The sequence below is a fragment of the Erithacus rubecula genome (assembly GCF_903797595.1).
Source record: "Erithacus rubecula genome assembly, chromosome: 8".
Taxonomy (NCBI): Eukaryota; Metazoa; Chordata; class Aves; order Passeriformes; family Muscicapidae; genus Erithacus; species Erithacus rubecula.
In genome coordinates, this window is record NC_136659.1 from 4102865 (window position 1) to 4124252 (window position 21388).

At 44.7% G+C, this 21388-nt stretch overlaps 1 protein-coding gene across 3 annotated transcripts in view; it reads left to right on the top strand.

The window, feature by feature from the left end:
• ERBB4 (erb-b2 receptor tyrosine kinase 4) overlaps positions 1 to 21388 on the top strand; it is a 517882-nt gene that overhangs the window by 190197 nt on the left and 306297 nt on the right. For all 3 annotated transcript variants that reach the window (XM_079310612.1, XM_079310614.1, XM_079310613.1), the window contains exon 2: positions 12112 to 12263. In XM_079310612.1, coding sequence (XP_079166738.1) covers positions 12112 to 12263 — 152 coding nt within the window. The remainder of the gene's footprint in view (positions 1 to 12111; positions 12264 to 21388) is intronic.

The window sequence follows — 21388 nt, forward strand, 5'->3', positions numbered from 1 at the left end:
GTGCTCGGACCAGTTTAGACAACAGCAATTTCATAAAGTGTCCTTCCCCTTCTCCTTGGCAGGGAGGGGACAGCCAGGCCCCCTCTGAGCCATCCTCCACCAGGCAGGGACCTGGTGGCCTCAGGGAGCACTTAGCTGTCACCCAGCTTTTTCTTTTTTTTTTTGCCTCCTATCTTTTGTAATCACAGATTTCGACCCCACCCTCTCCTAAAAATATAATAGGATTTTATAATGGTTTTATAATACTCCTGAGGTATTTGACCAAATATTATTAAAACTCTGCAAGGGCTGATAATCCTGGAGGTAGTGCAGTGCCTTCCTGTGACATTGAAATAATTTGGTGATTTTACAGTACATTTGGAATTTGGCGTCGTTCAGCCACTCGTATTCCATTAGCTCCGCCTGCAATTTCTTGTGTCCGTGCACGCAAGGAAAAAGTGTCAAGTTTCTCCTTCATGCTCCAAAACACCACCTGAATCACAATTGTGCTGCAGCTAATTGTTATTAATTAAGCTGTTCCTAGCAGCCCAAGCTGGATTGTGCTTTTCTCTGGATCTAATGAAAAGCGAAGGCGTTTAGCAAGCGTGGTGTTGTGGGGGGAGAACAGAGCCCTGCTCCTGGGAATGTCTCTGATGTGATTTTTGGGGAGGGTCTGGGTGTTTTTAAGGATGGGGACACAGGTTTGTAACCCCCAAAGGAGCTCTGCTGACCTTGGCTGCTGTTTGCCCACCTCAGCCAGGCAGCTCCAAGGACATTTTCCAGCGGGTGAGTTTGCACGTGCTCCTGCATCACTTAAGCACAAGGCCTTGGCCAGAGCCCTGGGGACAAGGTTTGGTCAGGAATCACATGGCAGGTGCCCTGTGCTCCCCTCCTGCCTCCCTCTGCTCTGCCAGGTCAGGATCATAGAGTGGAGCGAGCAATAGGAATGGATTAATGAAGTGGGGACCCCAGGAGCAGCAGAGGGAAAATTGGGAAAATTGCTTCCTGGCTTTTCTTCTCAGGCTGCTCTGCCTGGATAGCATTGAAGCACCTGGCATTCACCTGTCTTCTTCCCTATTTGCTTGTTAAAATAAAGCCAGGTGAGGAGGACTTTGGGCAGCAGCTTCTTTTGGTCTGTGGGAATGTGTCATCCTCATTTCCAAAAAAATATGCAGCCTGCCCTCTGTTGTGTCTTCTCCTTCTGTCCCCCTTGCCTTGCATGAAGAACCAGAAAACAGATGGTTTTGGCAATCACTGCAGGCTGTTGTTTTAACAGTAAGATAATGGTTACCCTGTGCAGGATAAGAGGTCAGGAATAGTCTTGGGACTTCTCCAAGTCCAAAAGGATGGGGAATGGCTTTGTGTGCAGACCTAGAAATAAGCCCAAGGGCACAGTCTGGTGGTTGTTTCAGATTGCTCACTGAAAGCCATGCTGGGAGCAGGTTGGAAAGGGAATTCCTGGGAGAAACATCATGGGTGGGAATTCCTGCACCAGGCTTAGTGTCAGGTTTTCTTTTTCCATCATCTCTACGTGCCACTGAACTAAAGCTTTGATCTGTCCCTGGCTCCTCCTGGTGCTGCCTCCATTTTTGGGGGGCAGCTGCAGAGTTTTATATATGGCGTTGCTTTTCTTCCATCCCAATGAATTCCTTGGCATTTTGCTGTCACACCTCTGCTCTTCTGCTGGCAGTGTTTGCAGAAAAATGACCAAATCTCAGAGAGCAGCCTGGGCTGGGAGCTGGGAAGTCAGTGAAAGGTTTTATGAGTGTTTGCAGGGTAAAACCCCTCACCCTGTGCTTACACCTTCCTCCCAGGACTGCTATTCCTGGCTCCTGTGATAAACTGGTCCTGCTGCTGCTGAGTGGAGGATTCTAAACTAATGGTGCCTCTGCTCCCGGGATTTACCATTTGGAAGATACTTTATTGCTATCTTGTGACATTTCCCTGCACTTTTATGCTCATTTATGTAACTGGTTTCTTTGATTTACAGCAGGTTTTCTTCATGTATAACAATGCCATAAATTGCACGGCCCTCCTTTAAGTGGTTATGAATGTGAGATATTCAGTAAACTGTGGCATGGGGGAAAGGGCAGATGCCTTTTGAAGAGGCTTTTGACCCCAATCCCAAATAAAATAACCTGTTCTCTCAAAAGAAATCAAAACCAAGCATCAAAATAAGTTAGTACAGTCTGGTTTTTTTACTATCCAGCTGGCTGTGGGGTTTTTAAGTGCAAAATATAAGTTATTCATGTCGATGAAAGAATGCATGAGGCCAAACCCAGAGTGGTGATGCTTGTGTGGTGATCCCTGGAGCTCTGTTATCCAGGGTCTGCAGAGGCTTTCAGGGAAGCAGCAAATTAATGTTGTTCTTTCAATAAACCTTTCTCTTCCCTTTCTGTTTGTAAACCTGCCACTTCAGATGTTGCTGTTTTTCAAGACCCTCAAACAAGCTCATATTTCCAAGGAGTGTTCAGTGGCCATCAGGGATCCAAAGCCTATCAAAGCCACTGGTCAGCCTGTGAAATGAAGACCTTGGGTTTTGATTGTGTTGGCATCTTGCTTTGCAGAGGAAGAGAAAGAGCACATTTAAAAATTACTTTCTGAGTTCAGCTGTCAGAGAAGCTTTCTGTTGACCTTTCCAAATTGATGCCGTCACAATGAATGGACAGAAGTTTAAGGGCAGTCTCTGGGGTGGGGAGGTGGGAATGAACCCAAAGGTTTATAAAATATATATGGAGAGCATTTTAAAAAGCCCAGCAGAAATAACAGCAAGGATTAACAGGGAGTATATTTGAACAAACTGTTCTATGAAGAATTTATAATACCTGATTCTAAGTGTGGCTGGCTAGAACTTAGCTATTGAGGAGATTTCTGGAAGGATGTAAAACTAAGAATAACAAATAAATTTGCCTTAGGTGTGTGCAGTGCAGCAATAGGTTGGGTGAGGGAAGCAATTAGAGATGTTGAAGTTGCTTTGCAAGATTCCAGCTGCAGGGAAAATGTGTTTGAGGTGCAGCATGGACCCCCCCATGCTCCTTCCAGCCTTGGGAGGCAAAACCATTTACAAAGGCACATAGAAGGGAAAAAAAACCCCAGGTTTTGCCTAGACTTTATTTAGTGAAAGTTTGTTTTTCCTGCCTGTAAACTGCTATCTGAAAGCACCTGTTTTGATAAAACATATGGGGTTTATTACTTAGTGCAGCCATGGGCAATTAGGCAAATAGAACCTTTGGTGTAAGGAAATCTTGTGTAAGGGAGCACATTAATTCTTTACTTGATGACCATAACATATATGACTCTCTGCTGCCTGCCCAGCATATTTTGGTTCTAGACAAGGTGTGGTGTCCACCTAGGGATCTAGACAGCCTCAACAGAGTCCCTGCCTTCCCTCATCTGCAGTATTTCCCAGTGTCAGTAATTACCATTTCAGCTGTCTGACATGAGTGGATTCTCCTGCCTGCTTGACAAGGTTATCGTGTTGCTTGAGAACCTGTTATTTTCATTAATGAAAAATAAACTGCACTCAGTCTCAGCTTAACAGGTATGTGTGCATTGGCTAAAATAGGGTGTTTCTGTCATCACATTCTCCCAGTCACCTTGAAGCACTTGGGCAAAGCAGCTCCCAGCTGTTGGGTCTGTTCTGTCCTGGTAATGGGGACACCCAAACCCTGTCTTGGCTATTCCAGGTGTGTCCCATGAGATACTGGTTTTCTTTAACTCTCCAGTGTTTTTCCAGAGCTCCCTGCAGTTTTGCCTTGTGGGCTGCCAGAAGTTGGGGGGGTTGCTCTCACCCAAGCATTCCTTTTCTTTAGGTGTTCAAGTCTTGCAGCTATACTTTAATCCTTTTATTAGGTGGTATTTGGGTTATGTGATAATTACTGATGTAATGCCAGGCAGATTTCTGTGGGTGATCTTGGGGAAACACCTCTTACATGTCACAAGTGGCTTGTGCTTAAGCTGTAATGAGGCTCCTCAGTGGTGACTAATTACCCGTGCTACAGCAGGGACATAAAAGCACCTGTCCCACCTACCCACTCCGAGCTGCATCTCTGGCAGAAATGATGCTGGGAAGGAGGATCTGAGGGCTTGTGAGCATCCTGCCAATGCATTTTCAATCCTGTGCAGGCAGCAATCCTGTTCCCACCAGACTTCCCAGGCAGGAGCTGAATGAAGGCGCTCCCCTGTGCACGCACACGCTCCGTGTGTTTGCACAGTGTTAATTAAAATGCATTTAAGTGGAGTGAGCCAGTGCTTGCAGGGTTTGGGGGCCCTCTGGGGAAGGGGGAAGCAGGGAGGGAGGCCTGTGGCTGTCAGGAGCTGTGTGAGTCCCAGCAGGAGCTGCCAGGGAACACAGCCACTGCTGCAGCACCAGGGCAGAGCTCTGTGCCAGCTGAGCATCCCTGGGGATCACTGCTTGCTGGGAAATGATTTTGGGCCAACCTCAGGTGTAACTGGCATCCCTCTCCAAGTTGAAGATGTGCAAGGCCAGACCAAGTGCCCAGTTCCACTGTGCTCCCCCTTGCTCTACCTGTGGGTTTGTTCTCCATCATCTTCCCTCCACTCCTTCCCTTGGCACTGAAAAATCAATCCAAATCCTTCTGCCTGCTGGGACCTGTAGAGATTTCCACTGTTTTGCCCTGGTAGGGAGCCAGGATGCCTGAGATGCAGTGGTAGAGGGCAGCAGGCTGCACTGCTGCTGCACTGGAGCAGGACTGGAGAAGAGTGAGGGCTGGAAAGCAAGGAGAGCAATATTTGGACACTCTGAGGCCTCCAGCTTGCCACTTGGAAGAACACTTGCCTTTGCAAGTCATTTATCATTTCTTATATTTATCATTTATTGCAGTCATTTTTCTGCAGGCTTCTTAGAAGGTTTTGGTGATGTTCTGTACTTTTGTGCTGTAGGGGACAATTTTAGTTTGTGTAACTAAGAGTTAATCAAACACAATCTTGGGTGCCTAACTGGTGCAGGAAGAGTTTGTCTGTAATGTTTTTCAGCAGCAACAGGAAGGATGATTCCTCTGTGTGATGGTTCAGACGAGCAATGTTTGCATGGGCTAACTTGCACTCTGGAGTTGATTTCCTTGGGGAGGAAGCATAGGTCAGCTGGAAAAGGGGTGCTGGTGATATTTCTTTTTTACTGGGAGGCCCAGTAAGGAGCTTAGAATGGAAGCCTGGTAAAAGGGGAAGGTCCTGAGCTGGAGGGCAGAGGAGACCAGTGTTTTATTTCAGACTTGAAAATTATTTTGTTGTCTCAAAATGTGGCCTTGCCTGAGCTAAGCCAGCTGCTGGCAGCAGAAACCACTCAAATCTTCCTTGGATAAAGTCTGCTAATTGTTTGTTTGGTTTACACACTTCACTGGGAAGTAGCTTGCAAATACTGAAGGTATTTTGATAAACTAAGTTATTTTTTGCATCTGGTACAAAACCCCCAGTCTTCCTAAGCTACCCTGCTGCATAAGTAGCTATAAAAAAAAAAAAAAAAAGAAAAAAAAAAAGAAATTAAATGTTTTCCTATCACAACATGGGTGCTGGTAATTTGCCTATTTGACCACTGGGGCCAGGAGCATCTCCTCAGAGCCATCCTGGTGGGGATGGTGGTGGTGCCACGTGTCACCCCCATATCACCCCCACCCCTCAGCTTCTCCACCAGCTTGGAGGCTTATCCACTGCCTCCTTGTCAGAGTGAGTGCTTCCAGATTCACAGCAAGACCTCAAGGAGAGACAGATGATGGAGCAGATGGTAGATGACTAATTTGGCAAAGTTAGATGAGTGGAAATTGTTTGCTTTAATTGCTTGTCAAGTCCAGTACCTACATTATAGTTAAGAAGCGACTATTTACCCTCAAACAGAACAAAATGAGGAAAGGAGGGGTGTGTGTGTGTGTGTGAAGAGTAGAGAGAAGAAGTGCAGAAATACACAGAGAAAATAATTTGGTACCAAGGCTTGAGGCAGAAGAACCATTGGTAAAACTTCTTGTATTGATTTCTGCCTTTTTTTAGTCATAGCTCTGTGATATATGTCCTGCACAACATTATTCCTATTTTTTTCCTTTCCAATTGCTGTGCCATATTATAGTTATGACATAACTAAAAGAGAAAATGCTGGAAATACTGGCATGAAACAAGCTGGTGATGATGGCTTGACATGGCCAAGTGAATATCCTTGAAATGTCACTGTATAAATCTGGTCAGCATTTTGATGGTGATTTTTGGTTGGTATGAGCAGGAAGGCACACCAGTGAAATATGCTGTGCACCATCCACCAAAGGGATTTTGGAGAATTTGGCACAAGGAGAGGGTTTCATCAGCTTGGAAAAGTGTTATCACACACAGCTAATCCTTCTTGATGGAGTCACAAGCAGTGTCAGTCTCCACTGTGCCCAGCTGTTTCTGTTCATAAAATGGGGAATGAGCTCCCTTTGGTAGGCGGATTATGATCAGCCTCTCTTGTAGGAGGGACCAGGCTAACACACACCCTGGAACTGCTGGAAAGCAGAATTTTAGTGACCAAATTTCAGGAAATAAATGCTTTTTGTCTCTTTTACTATCCAACCCAGGGGCCAGTTCCCCACGCTGTGCAAGAAGAAACACTCTGGGGGAAGTGTTTGTGTCACCCCATCCCAGTGACACCCTGGAGGGATGAGCAGCAGCTGGGTGGCCACTCTGAGCTCCTCTTGTGGCCACTGAGCTCTTCTCGTGGCCATGTGGCTGTCCAGGGGGTCATGGCAGCAGGGATGATTGCATTCAACCAGATTCAAATGGGATGATAATTTCCTGGTGTAGAGGAAGGAAAACACTTGTGCCAGCTGAGCTTTTAATTAGGAGTACATTGGAAATGAGGCTCTCCTTCATTACAGCCTCCCACCTAGGGAAAGAAAGCCTCCAATTCTGCAGCACTGGGTTTGCAGGAAAGTGGCTGGTGACCTCCAGGAGAGTTTTGCCTTCTCAAGGGAAACATCTGCCAGGCTCTAAGTGCAGGCAGCCCTCACTTCATTAGGACGTGCCTAATTGCAAGAACTTTCAGGGCTTTTGCAGCTCATTCAAGGAGAACTGTAAAATAATAATGAAAGGATTAAAAGTGTGTTTCCCCTTCCTGTGTGGCTACGTGACAGGGGGCCCAGGCTGCTGCAGAGAGAAGTGGATGGGGATTGCTGTACATCCCTGGTAATTAGCTGTTCCTTGAGGGGCTTGAGTATTCCCCCCATCTGGGGGAGTCATAAAAAAATAGTGTTTGTAATTATTAATAAACAATTGTGTTAGCTGCCTTTCAAGAAACCCTGATAATGGTGCTGTCTGTAAAAATGCAGCTAATTAAGTAAATAGGAGGGAAGAAGAATGTGTTGGAAACAGAGGATGGCTGTTGTTGGGCTCATCTTTTCTGGGATGAAGGAACCTGTGACTGTTCTTTTCATAAAGACATTCCTCAAACCAGTAAGTCCAAGCATTTAAGCCTCCCTTTGTGTTTTTGGCCTCCCCTGACAAACTGATTGACAAATTGTGCTGCCTTCAGGCAGAGGCTGGTGCAGGGCAAATGCACTGCTGTCCTGCATCCTTGCCAAAGAGATAATAATAAATGTTTTATGATTCAGAGGAAAATATATTCAGATGCTCAAGATAACTCCCTTGGAGTTAGCAACCAGGATGCCTCATCACTGCTTCTTTGAGAGTGCTTTGGGAGAGGAGTGAGGCACTGTGATTTCAGGTGGGGGTGACTGTGTGGAGGTGATGGATTCCACTCTAGCACTCCAGATGCAGGCTGATTTGGAAAGAAGAAATGAAACAAGTTGATCTCCTTCTAAAAGTTGAGCTGGGAGGATTATAAAATCCATTTGTAATAGAAGAAGCAGAACTAGGTGGAGGCAAGTGTGATTTCTTAATTTAACATATAGATTTATCATCAACAGAGCAGAGCAAAATAATGTGCTAAAAAGCAGAATCTAATGGGCTTTTAAATTTCTCCATTATTTGCCACCTTTAAGAGAGCATTTGAATGATTTGGCTATTTTATGAAATAATGTCAATGGAAAATTAATTTCCAAGTCATGTGCATGAATATTGATGAAAAGCATAAGTTAATTTCAATATAGATGATTATTACTGTTGTAATTGGGGCCATTAGGAGCTGAAACTCTTGTCACTTTAGATAGCTGGTAATAAGTAAACACTGGATGGACTGGATGTGTGAGTATTGCCTGAAATCCACTTTTGGCATGGCCAAGCAGTGCTCTGCTCCAGCACCAACCCAAAATCCCCCATGACTGGGGTGGAGGTGGGAAGTGGCCACTGGCTTGTTGCTGTCACTGCTGATTTGAGATTTCCCAGGTGGAAGAGCTTTGGGATAACCTCAGTGGTGGGTGACTCTGCACATGGACCCTCTGTGGGTTTGGGGGGTTGGTGGCATGTCAGTAAATCAGGTCAGGCTGGAGCTGCCCCCACAAACTGGGGTGGAATGTGGAAAAGTCTGATTTTCCTGGGTGTGCATTGAAAGAGCACTGGGGAGATGCTCAACAACAAGAGCAGCTTCACACTGCAGGCACATCTAAAGCTGCTCCTCTTTGCCCTGTGCTAGAGACAGGGAATCAGCAGAAGGAACAGTTAAAGTGCACAGTCTTGATTTTTTCTTTTTTTGCTGCTCATCCATTTCTGGGGCTGTATTGAGCAGCACATCCAACAAATATAGAACAAAGTGCTTTGAAGAGGGTTCATGAAGTACAGATTATGGTGGCTTTGCATGGCATGACAAGGAAAGACATTTTGTTGTGCCTGTGTTTATGCCTGCATACAGCTGGAACATCCCTGCAAATACACATTATTTTGGCACTTAAAGAGCTGCTGCAGCACATGGATTCCTGTTGCTGCTCCAGGAGAGGAGCAGGAGGTGACTGGGATGTGTTCCTGCTCTGAGCTCAGGGACTGAGGGACTGGGAATCTCCTGTGACTCCTGCTCAGCTCCCACTTCACACACTGTTAGTTTAGTGCTTTTTAACTACCTTGGCAAATCAGACCCAGAACAATTATTTCTGCCCTGGAACAGCTGGGAATTGCCTGGTAGGGCTCAAAATAGGGCATAAAACTTGTTAAGTAGCAGCTCACAGTGTGCCTTTTGGCCTGTGTCCCACCCAGGTTTGGCTCTCTGGTGTCAGTGGGCCAACAGCAGCATCTTTGTGATGGTCCAGCAGCATTTCTCTCTCATGGCAGGAAAGCCTTTTTATCCTGTTAGTTGTTATTTACCTTGAAAACCTGCCAGGAGCATATCTTATCTCTCTGTTTTAAAGGATTATCTGCAAAGGAATGGGAGAGAAGTCCTAGTCTTTCCTCCTGTAGATGAAGGATCTAACCTGCTTTTCTTAAATACTGACTACCTCTTTTGTATTTTGAATATGACATAATTATTAGATGCATCAAAAGCATACATGGCAAAGCTGAGACAGAGGGGGATTAATGACTTACTGTAATAATGGATTATTAATGATCCATGATTATACCCACGTTTGCTTTGTGACTTCAGCTTGTTGTGCAGGTCAGAGCTCTCTCCTGCTCTGACTTCTGTTTCTGCATCAGCTTGCACTGCTGGTTGGGTACCAGTGGAAAAAAAAATTGTGCACTTCTGCACCCCTCAATTGATGTAGGATAATCACTTTTGACTTGATTTGAGGCAATCTGTGACCAATTTTTCATTGAAGGAAACTTCTCTTTTTAAGATGAACTTTAAGTGCTTGGAATTGCTGTGAGATACATTTAAAGGATCATGATTTCTTTTCAATTATCTTTAAAGGTTTTTTTTTTTCTTTTTTTTTTTAATCCAAAAGAATTGATTACTAGCCATATCAAAAGCATGGGAATAGTTACTGCAGTGCTTTGGCTGTACAAAATTAATCTCAGTCAAATAAAACTCATAGCCCTGGTTCACACCTGGGCTGGATTCAACCCTGCTGAATCCTCTTGCAAGAGCAGGCTCCAGGTGTTTCTGCCTCCTCACAGCAAACAAATGGCTGCATTAGCTTTCAGGAAACATTTAATGGGTGTGCAACATGGAACATCAGTGTTGCAGTATATAGCTTTATTAGCTGAGCTGCAGGAATTGTTTTCTGAGCTGTGCTGGTCCTTAGCACGGATGGCAAAACGGAAGGGAAGGTATTTATTAGTCCTTGGGAGCCTTAGGACAGAATAACACTTACCTGGCTGGAAATATGATCAGCTTCCTAATAGATACTGCTGCATTTAAGGGAGAAACACACAAACCCATTTTGCAATTGTTAAGCAAGAATTTTTAGGTGTCCTGGCAGGCACAGCATGTGTCTCCCTGGAGAATTAGCACACAAGGACTTTTCTCAATAAAACTCTTTACATGGGCTAGGACAGAGCTTTGTATTTCAAAAAGAAAGATGTGCCCTCTCCTAGTTGCAGTGCTTAATCCTTCCAGTGTTCCCAGTCCACCTCTGTGAGGTCTCAATATAACCATATTTTTCCATCTTGGGCATCTTCCAAAGCTATTTTGAAATAAAATATTGTGAATAAAGTTGTGTTTAGGTATGATTTACTCTAAGTGGTAAGGTTTTACAGAAAATTTCAAAATTAGAATAGTCATGCTTTTAAGTTAAGCCTCAAAATGAGTGGTAGATTCTGTCTTAAAACCTGAGCAAACCAAGCAGTTTTCATTTTTTTCTTCATTTAGTAAATTTTAACTGTAGCAAGAACTTTGACATTTTGCTTCCACCAGGTCATAGAAAGAAATAATATTCCAGCACTTCCTATGGTGGGTAGACTCAATACTTTTTGGAGAAGCAGCCCTTTCAGTGGCTGGTCAGCTTTGGCCTGTGCTCTTAAGCCTCTGGAATCACAACCCAAAAAATTATCTGATCAACTCTTTGCAGAGAGAGTAGAGAGGAAGCAGAGATTAGAATTGTTCCCATTCCTATTGAGAGAAAAAAAAAAGGAAGGAGGTATAGGAAGTAAACAGTCAATAATTGTAGCACTCTGAAACCTAATTACTTTTGGTATTTATATAAAGGACCTGTGTCATTCAAAAGAGTGTATTTTAGCCAATTTTACTGATTATGCCTCCAGTCATGGAGAGTTTTGTTTGTATTGATCTGATCCAGAAGTGGGATTGGCTCCACAAATGCCATTCTTGTACTGTTTTGTGTAATATAATGCCCATTTCAAAAGTTTAGATATACCCAGATTAATTTTCTCACAGATGAGAACAACCCACAAACTGTTGATTAACAGGAAAAGTTCAGTGTATTAAAACAGGCAAACCAAAACCAGCCCAGCCCCACACTTGACCATTGAGCATCATTGAGCAGGCTGAGCAATGTGTGAAAAGCTGATCTTGTAAGATGCTGCTTCTGTATTTGTTTCTCTCTTTTTAAAATTTTTTTATTGTCATTGCATGATGACAACAGGCTGACACACTGAGCTGAGCTGGGATTCTCTGGTGGCTACTTAAAATGTAGAACAGAGGGGTGTAGTATTAAAAGGTGTCCTTTAAAAACTGTATTAAGATGGTGTTTCCTAACTTATCTTCACAGTGCATTCAGCCAGGGTACTTGTGGAACAGACAATGTGGTTTTTGCTGTTGTTTTCCTCCTGTTTAATTGGGTAAAGCTGGGAAGTGTTGGAGTCTTAAGGAAAGTGATGGGGAAAACAATGTTGGGTGTAAGTCTTCTACTCAGGTTGCTGTTGGCTTGTCCAAAATTCTATTCAGAGTAGTGAAAATGTTGAATTATGCAGGTCAGTTTGGATGCACAGGTCTCTCCAGCCTTGTGTCCTTCAGCCTGTAATGGGAGTGCCTCTGTCAGTGTCTGACTTTGGTGGAACTGGTGTGCTGAGACCCGGGTTAAACCCTTTGGGTGCTGCTTGGCCTTTTCCCTTCATTTCTGCTTTTTCACCTTCTGCATTTGGTGGTGAATACCAGCACTTCAGCCCATTTGGTTAGAGGTGCTTAAATTGCTGAGATGATCACAAGCTGTATTTCCACTTTCCTATCTCGACTCGAGTGCGACTCACGTGAATCATTCCAGATTTTTGTTGCAACTCCCTGTATCTCTGTGCACACTTTATTTCCTGATGTGCTGCAGTGTCCCTCTCCCACACTGTCCTGACTGCTGGTGCTGTGTTTCTTTGCAGTGTGTGCTGGCACTGAGAACAAGCTGAGCTCCCTGTCTGACCTGGAGCAGCAGTACCGCGCCCTGCGCAAGTACTATGAGAACTGCGAGGTGGTGATGGGCAACCTGGAGATCACCAGCATCGAGCACAACAGAGACCTCTCCTTCCTCAGGGTAAGCAGGATGGCCTCTCCTGCCCTCTGCTTCTGCATTTTGGGGAGCAGCCATGGGTGCTGGCTGGAAAAGGCTCAGGAACTCTCCCAGCAGCTCCACTGTGATGGGAGAGGATGGTAAAATGCCAGGGATGTGCAGAGAACAAGAGGATGGTAAAATGACAGGGAAGTGCAGAGAACAAGAGTATGGTAAAATGACAGGGAAGTTCAGAGAACAAGAGCAATGTCAATGCTGTGACACTGAGTGTGAGTCATTTAGATTTATCCAGGATGTGGGGGAGGAAGTTGTGACACTGGAAGTGACACTTCGCAGGTCTCTCACTTTGTGGTGCCAGCAGGCACAAGGCAGGTTAGGTGGGGTTTAGGAAGGCCAGAGAATCATGCAGATAAGCACTGGAGAAGCTAATCCTAATAGATATGGACTGATTTATAGACCAAGCAAGGGAAGAACTCCAGACAATGCTTGTGGAGCATTTAAGAAAAAGAAAAGAAGTGTTTGCTGAATGAACATGAAATCTTCTTTGGGTATGACACTGGGGCTATGAGCCTAACAATCTCCAGCATCCAGGGGAAGTCTGTGATAGATGAAGGTGTACTGCTTTTGAGGAATCTGGGTTGTGTATTCTCTCAGTCCTCTTTACATCAAATTTTGCATTTGTGAAGGAACATTTCAGTGTGGTTTGCAGATACCCTGTTCCCATGCTGGCAAACACAAAGGAGAAAGGTGAACATCAAGTTCAAAGAACTTCAGCCCATCATTATTTGGCATTTCACATTCTTTATATTTAAAAAGTCCCACTAAAGGAGGGATCCAGGTGGGCATCTGAAGATGCTGCAGATGATGTTGCTGCAGTATGGAAGGCAGGTCTGAGGGTAGAAAAGGCAGCCTGTGCCATGTGGGTGCAGTCTGTGCTGTGCTTGTACTGTCCATGACACAGATAAGGGTTTACACTGCTCATGTTGCTCTCAGAAATGCTGATGCCATGTTCCAGGATGTGCAAGGGACACGTCCATGTAGCAGGAGCTGTGGAGTTTAGATCCGGCAGCAGGAAGAGGTGGTGGGAGGCAGCCCCAGCTGCTTGGGTTACACTCACTCCTTCCCTTCACTGGGTGAGCTGAGAGCTCCATTTCACCCTGTAAATCTGTGAACTTTCCACCACAGCTCCTAGCAAAGCCAAGCAGCGTGTTCAGCTTTGCTTCACATCAAATTTGTTGGGGATTTCACAACCTTGCCACTCCACACACTGGCATATATTTACTCAGCAGGTACAGCAGGCTGCTGAAAGATCTGTGAGCAGAATTCAGCTAGCAGACACGTCTGGAGTCAAGTTTGGGGTGCTAATTGCACTCAGACTAACAGATTGCCTGTTAATTTGGGTGACGAATGCCTCGGAAGTAAATGCTACCCATACATTTCACAGTTGTGACAGGTGGGGAAAACACATTTGCTTTTGCTCTGAAATAGATACAGCCTTGGTGCAGCTGGATCAGCGTTCCCCAATGCCTTGGACAGGTGGCAGATCCTCCTCCTGTGAGGACAGGATCCCTGTTAGGTCCCAGAAACCTGGGAAGTTTTGAGCTTTCTGTGCTTTCTGGCTCTGACCCCCTGGAGAGCACTGCTTTTGACCTGAGGCCTTGGAGAAGAATTCCAAATTTGAGTGATGGAGTTAAAGTCATGGGTGTGTAGTTAAATAGAAGTGTGTGATTTCACATGATGAAGGGTTTTGAATCTGAGGGTTTTATAATATAGTGATATATATGGGACAAGGTGGAGGATTTTGGGTGATGTCTCTCAGTGCTCATCTTCCTTGTTTTTCATGGTTTTGGGCAGTAGTTTTTGCTTGGTCAGTTACTGTCACACTGAGGGTCACAGGAGTTTGGTTATTGGGTCAAAAGTATAAATAATATAGGTGTTAATTCTCTATTAGACTGTTTAGCTTTAACAGAACGTGTAGCAGCTGGATCTGTCTCCATTTTGCTTACTTTTAGCTGGTAGCTAGAAGCATTGCAGAACTTTCTGTACTATTGATAAGATTTAATAAACAGCCAAGCCTGAACATGAGAAAATCAGTTTTCTCCATATATTTTAAAATCCTGCCTCTGAGTGAAGGCAGAAGAGACTGAAATAAACCACTAATGAAGTTACACATCCCTGCTCTGACTGGGGCATCTCTGCAGTTTCAGTTGTCTGCAGAAACCCCTGCCTGGGCCATAGTGGTGGCTCAAATTCATCCCAGACAGTCCTTAGACTTCAGCTTCCCTTCCTCCTTCTGCTGCCCACTGGGAGGCAGGGAGAGCAAATTACTTGGAAATTAGGAATTAGCGTTCCTCGCAGTGGGCTGCCACAAGCAGCATAAAATATTGGTGGAAAGAAGGCAGTGAAATCATCAAATGAGAACAAGGAGGAAAGGCCCTGTTCAGTAAATGAAGGTGGTTTGGTCACCTGTGCTTTTTGGTGACAGCTACTATTGCTTTTTTATTAGTTTTATTACTTCTCTTACCTGCATCTGGTCCCTCGCAGATGTCTCAGCAGAAAAGCAGGACTTGAAACAAAACTCAGCAAACTGGAAGGCCTAGTTAGTATGATAAATTGTAGTCATTAAAGGAGAAAACCAAACAGAAGAGAACATGTTCTCGGTGAGGCAAATAAATAAATAAATGTTGGCACATTTACGCCGATAATTCGACATTCATTAGTCAGGCAGTATTACTCCTTTTATCATATTAAAAATTGCTTTAATGGCCAAATGAAGGTGGCAGATGGGACATAACTAAGAGAAAAGCTGTTTGTCTCTCTCAGACTTAAATAGGGTGAACTCACCGTGTAACATCCTGCTCCTTCAGCCTGCCCCAGTGTTTTGGTCTCTGTTGTAGTATTTGCCTTTTCCTCCACCAAAAATGAGATTATCTGTGCCCACAACCATGGCTCTCTCTGTAGTGCTCAGCTTAGCTGGGCAGCTTCTTACTGCAGGACAGAGGGGAGACCCAGTAAACTGTAGGCATGCTGAGTCTTTTCATCATGCAGTAATAAACAAATAGCATAAATGAATTGAAGTGAAAAAAGCCCCATAATTTTATTTACCCTGCAGAGGAACATTAAAAGATCAGCATCCCATCTCTCATATTTATTGAGACATTTATTCCCTAAGTAGATTTGCTTTATGTCTGTGAGTTAGCTCTCTGGATGTCTGCTGATGAAGACTAAAAGGGGCTGTCTGTCACCTGAATGAAGTGCTCAGCCACTTAAACTTCCAGACCTGCAGTTCATGAGGAGCTTCATTTCTGTAAGAAAGGGCTGCACGTGCCATTGTTTCTTTTCCTGCTGTTCTTATATGTGAGCAGAGCAGGGCTACATATCATCTGTATTACTTTAATATATTTAATTTTGGTTCCTGGTTGTGTTACAGCCTTGGTATTGCTTTCCTGTGAAAAACTTAAATATGAATTTGTGTTCTGCACGTGCTGCCCTCCAGCTCTGCCAGCTCTGTTCCTGCTGATTAGTGCTTTCCTATGTTGTGGCCACAATGGAGTTGTGGCAGAGGAAAGGAGCACTTAGTGGCAAGAAAAATTGTGTCTAATCCTGAGTGTTGGGTAAGGAAAGACATTTCTGACATCTGTGGGCTGATAGCTGGCTTGCTTTGTCCTTCTTCTGGGGCTCACAGAAAATGTGCCAGGGGTTATTCAGGTTTGGAAGCCCATTGCTTTGGCAATGAAGTGAGGCTGAGGTTAATGCAGCCCATAGCTGCTGCAGTGCCACCTCCCTGTGGCAGCCCAGGCAGGCTGTCCTCTGCCATGGGTGCTGCCAAGAGCAGGGTTGAGCTGAGCAGGTGTCCTGGTTTGAAGGAAACGTGTCTGCCAATAAAGGCAGAAGATTCTCTTTGAAATGGAGAATGTAAACCCCCTCCCTAAAAATTATTATTATAATTTTGAAATTAAGGGGCTCTCAGGCAAAGATATGGGAATTAGGAAAAACAGTTGTTTACTAGGGAAATTAAAATAGAAATACAGTATTACAAAGAACAATCCCAAACACTGCCAGAGTCAGAATCCAAGCTGACACCTGTCAGTCAGTCAGGGTGTTGGCAGCAGCCCCATTCAATGGTGGCTGCATCCTCCTGCAGTGGCAGATGTGGTTCAGCTGGAGCAGTGCTCCTGGAGAAGGTGCAGTTTCCTCTGAAGGTCCAGGGATGATGTGGGAAGGTCTGGCTTTCCTCTGGAATCCAGTGGAAAGAAGGTCCCTTGGTGTCCAAAATCTCAGTTTTTATCTGGGTAGGAAAGGCTTGGCTGCTGCCCTGGCTGGAGCATCTCCCAGTGGGATGATGTAATTTTATCAGTCCCACAGTGGCACTGAATGGGCCAGCAGCAGATGATATCTTCCTGGAGGGAGGATGGGCTGTGGGAAAGATAAAGATGATTGCCCCAGCTGGTTTAAAGCTGGCCCATTAGCAGATAATATGTGCCAGGAGATCAGGGTCACTGTCCTTGATGATAGAATATACATTGCTGGCCACATCAACCCCACACAGCAGCACAAATCATGGGGTGGAAAACAGTCCCTGGGAGCCCTGTGCTGTGCCCAGGCTCACCCAGCAGTGACAGTGCCTCATGTCCCACTGCTTCCCAACCCACCAGCATGCTCCTCCTAATTGCACAGCCCAGGCTTCTGCAGCAGGATTTGCTCCATGAAACCAGATAAGCTGCTGGAGCTGCTGCGTGTCTTGAGTCTTGTCCAGGCGAGAGCTGAGATTTGCTTCCCTGCTTTGGACTTCAAAAAAAAACACGACTTGAGAAAAGCTCAAATTGTTCACTGGTTCATATTGCAAACAACTGTTAGAAGAACAGAAGGGAGAACCTATTTTAGTTTGCTTGGCAGAGCTGACAGTTCCTATTGTGGGCTGTGCTTATTTCTTAATAACATCTCCATGTTCAGTTTTCAAAATAAAATACACAATTAGTGTATCACATAACAGTCTTTTGCAAGTACTTGTGTTAAACACATTTGGTAAATGAGAGTTATCTTTGACTAATCCCCTGGCTTTTAGCAATTCACAGTCAGTAAATTGTCTTTATGTGCCTGGATTTTATTTAACCAGTTCAGATTATTTATTTTTAAAGACTGATCAAATTCTGTGCTGTTCCCTGCCATAACTCTCCCAAGTGATTATGAAACTCATTTTTAACCATGATCAACAATATTCAGAAATTATCTACCACTGCTTTATGGGTTCTTTTTTTGTGCATCATCTCCAGCCATACTTGCAGGGCAGCTGTCTGACATTGAAGGGGATGGATGGATGTTTTGTGGTGAATATTACATTGATGAGATGTGGGGCCCCATCTCCCCTCTGTCAGCACGCATGACCCTGGGCTTGGTGAGAAATTCTGCCAGCCCCACCTTAGTCTGTTCCGTACGGTCACATTTAGACTCTGTGGCAGGGGAGATTTGACCATTTGGACTTTACATTCTTTGCTATTGATTTTGTTTAATCTTTGGAGGAAGTTTTGGTGAAATAGAGCTGGGTTGCAAAGCATGCTGCCTTGCTGCATTGCAGGAGGATTTTCCCCAGAAGTGCTAGGAAACCATTGCAGTGTGGCTCTAGGCCAGGATGGGGATTTTTAGGAGTTTGTTGGGCAAAGCTGCCCTGTAGCATTTGTCATGCAGTGAGATGCATCACTTGCCAGTGTGTGTTTTGTCCTTGGCTGGCAAGATGCAAAGTGGCCTCCAGGTAATTACAGACATGGAAATTGAGTACATGTATTTATATGTTTGCAATTGCCCTCCCAGGACCTTTTGTTAGAAAACAAAACACAAACAGCAGAGGTGTGATGGTCAGAGCCGTGCATGCCACACAGATCCAGGTGGAAAGAGGACACCTCCAGCTTGCTGTTGGACACAACTGCTGTGCTGGGTGGGTGACAGGAGACCATTGCATGCCAGACCATGCTTCTGGCATGGACAAAATGCTTCACAGGGGCTGTGACCAGCTGCCAGCTGTGCTGGGTGAATCTGAGCTCAGTTTAAAGTGAGTTGCATCCCAGGCTCAGAGGGTGGAGTGGGAGCAAAGGCAAATCACAGAAGGTATATGTGATACAGCTCTGCTCCAGGAGAATGGCTTCTTCTGCCATTCCCCAGTGCTTGTGTAGAAATAGCAGCTGAAAATAATCACAGCAGTTTAAACTCTTCTCAAAATGGCTGGGGAGCAATGAGAGGAATGCCACAGATTTGCATGGTCTTCCAGGCCTGAGCTGTGCTTGGAAGCTGAAATGCTGCAGGCACAGTGAGTAGCTGAATACCAGGCACTGTTGAGGAAACTCACCCCTTTATATTGACAGATATCACACTCCAAATAGTCCCTAACAGAGAGTCAAGCAGCTCCATCCACCCACCACTCCCAGAGCCCCCCAGCTGGCAGGGAAAAGGCATCCAGCACTTTCTCACCTAAATGTCTTCAGAGGTGTCGCATTATTTTTGTGCTTCTGTTGCTTATCCCCCTTGTGTTACACTGACAGGTCATCTGCTTTCCTGTGCTGTCCCAGTCTCCATGACAGGTGTCTGGAATTCAGGTATGTCCCTGTAGCTCTGCAGGCTGGCCTTAGCAGCCCCTGTGCCTCCCTTGGATGTACAAAATCCCCTTTTTAGTACTGCCTGTCATGGTTTCAACCCATTGTTTGTAGACACAGGGCATGATGCTGCTCATTTTGTGCCTATGCCTCAGGCTGCTGCTGCTGAATGCAGCTTGGTAGCCCAGGGACCCTGCCTACACCTCCCCTTCCTTCTCCCTAAAAGGCTGGGTCAATATGTAATTAATCCTCAAGATGAGATTGCCAAACTGTAACCAAATATATGCTCATTGGCATATATGATTTTGTAATTATTTTTGGTGGCTTGGTATGAAAGGTACATTTGAAGTCACCAGTTGTAACTTCAAATTTTTCTTCAACAGTTGTGTTGGTAACTTCAATAGTTGTGTTTAGGAGGAGAGTTGGTGCTGTGGAAATGCAGAGCTGGGATCTGGGGAAATGCAGAACTAGGAGCTGTGGGAATGCAGAACTGGGAGCTGTAGGAATGCAGAGCTGGAATCTCTGGAAATGCAGGCTCCTGTTTTGGTGCAGTGATGGACTGTGAAGTTTTGTGTCTGTGCCTGCTGAGTGCAGGCTTGTTTCCCCCCTTTCCCAGCTCTCCCACAGCCTTTCTTTCCCTGTCTCCTTGGATAACAGGGAGCATCCTTCAGCTGTATCATGTGCAGAGAGGAGAGGTCAAGGTTTGATGTCCAGGTTGATTAAGGAGTCTCTTTAAATTGTCTTTCAGCATTTCCCATTCAGCTCCTATTGCATAGCAGGCACCCCATCCCCAGCTGCCTGGGAAGCCAGTCTGATTCATGTGCAAGGCAGTGGAAGCCACTCTAGATCAGGAGAGAGATCAAAGAAGCCTGACTTAAATAATTCAGAGCAGCCCAGACCCACACACATGCTTGAGATCAGCAATATCCTTTTCACTCACTATCCCCTTTGTGTGGTTGCAGTTCTGCTGGAGTCACGTGTGAAGAATGAAAATACAGATCAGGATTCAAATATTTAACATGAACAAAAATAACTGTTTGGATTTATGGCTCTGTCTAGGCTTGTTACTTATTTTTTAAGTATAGATTATCGATTTATTTCTTTTCCAGTTGTTTAGTGCCTGTTCAGAGTCTTTCTGTCCATCCATGGAGTCTGATGCCTGGGTGTCTGCAAAATACATGTGGCTAAGCCACAGAAGCTGCTGAGTACTATAAAAATGTTGGTAGTGGAGAAGAGGACATTATTAAAAATAAAACAGTGCAAACCTTCTTAATTAGGTGTTGTTTCTCTTGGAAGCTGATCTTCCCTCCAGGCCAGTGAAACCAATTATACCCTCTCTCAAACACCTTATGTTGTTAATAATCTTACTCTTTAAATGTAAACCTCTCCCCTACAAACAGGATTGGAAATGCTGGCCTTACTGAAGCTTAAGAAAAACAAACAGCAGAGTAAAGTTAAACCAGTCAATGGGAAAAAAAAAAAAATGAAACAACTGTGGTTGCAAACACTTTTAAATTATAGATGGATTTGTTAGGTTGTAAAGCAAATGAGCAGTTTTCTTTCACACACAGAAAGGTTATGTGGTATAAATGGTGAGTGTAATAAGATTTAAAGTCTTAACCCCAGCTAGAATATGGTGTAAACTCTGCAACCATTTCACCCTGTACACTGACAATGTCATTAAGGCTTCTTTATCCTCCTCTTTGTCCACCCACCCTCTCAAATCAGTGGACTTGAGATGGAAGTTTGGAGCATAGCTGAGGTGTGGAGAGGGATACAGCTATAACATATACATGTAATTGAGGTACAGCAGCCTGTGCCACTTTCCTTTGAGTAACCTTTTTCTGTTTTCCTGAGCATTTAGGAATTACGTTGCCAATTTTCCCTCTAACCCTTCCCTCCCTCCAATCCCATTTTACTATGGAATAAAATGAAATTAGACAAACCAACTGTGAGAGATCTGAATAATCTTGCATTGTAATACACTGAGTCAGAGTCCTGGATCAATGGGCTGGAATTACTGTTAAAATCCATATGAAAAGAAAAGCAAAGTCTTTTGCTGTAAGCTGTGTCAAGGGGTGGAGGAGCAGAGGGACGGATTGAGGCTTAGCCAACAGTTTTTGTGCTAAACTGGATCAATTTTAAAGGTTTCCTCTGTACATGCCAGCCGCAGGGCTTTTATAGTTCACAAATGTCAGCACAACTGTGCGGATTGCAGAATTCAGCAGTGCTCCCACCCCAAACCTGGCCACTAATTACAAATTACAGCCCACAGTTGTGCAGATCATGCAGGGGTGCCCAGGAAGGCAAGGCAGAGGGAGCAGTTGGCCTTCCTGAGCATCCTCCACAAAACCAGCGTGCCAAGGGAGCATTTTTATGGGTGTGTGCTGGGGAAAGCTGCTTCGTGATGTGGGGCTGGGGTGTGAAGGTGTCTTTATGGGGCTGGGGGATTGAGGATGGGTTTGCCAAACTTTCTTGGTTTGAAGGACAGGTGTCTGCCAATAAAGGTTGAAGCTTCTCTTTGAAATGGAGAATGTAAACCACCTCCCTCCAAATTGTTATTAT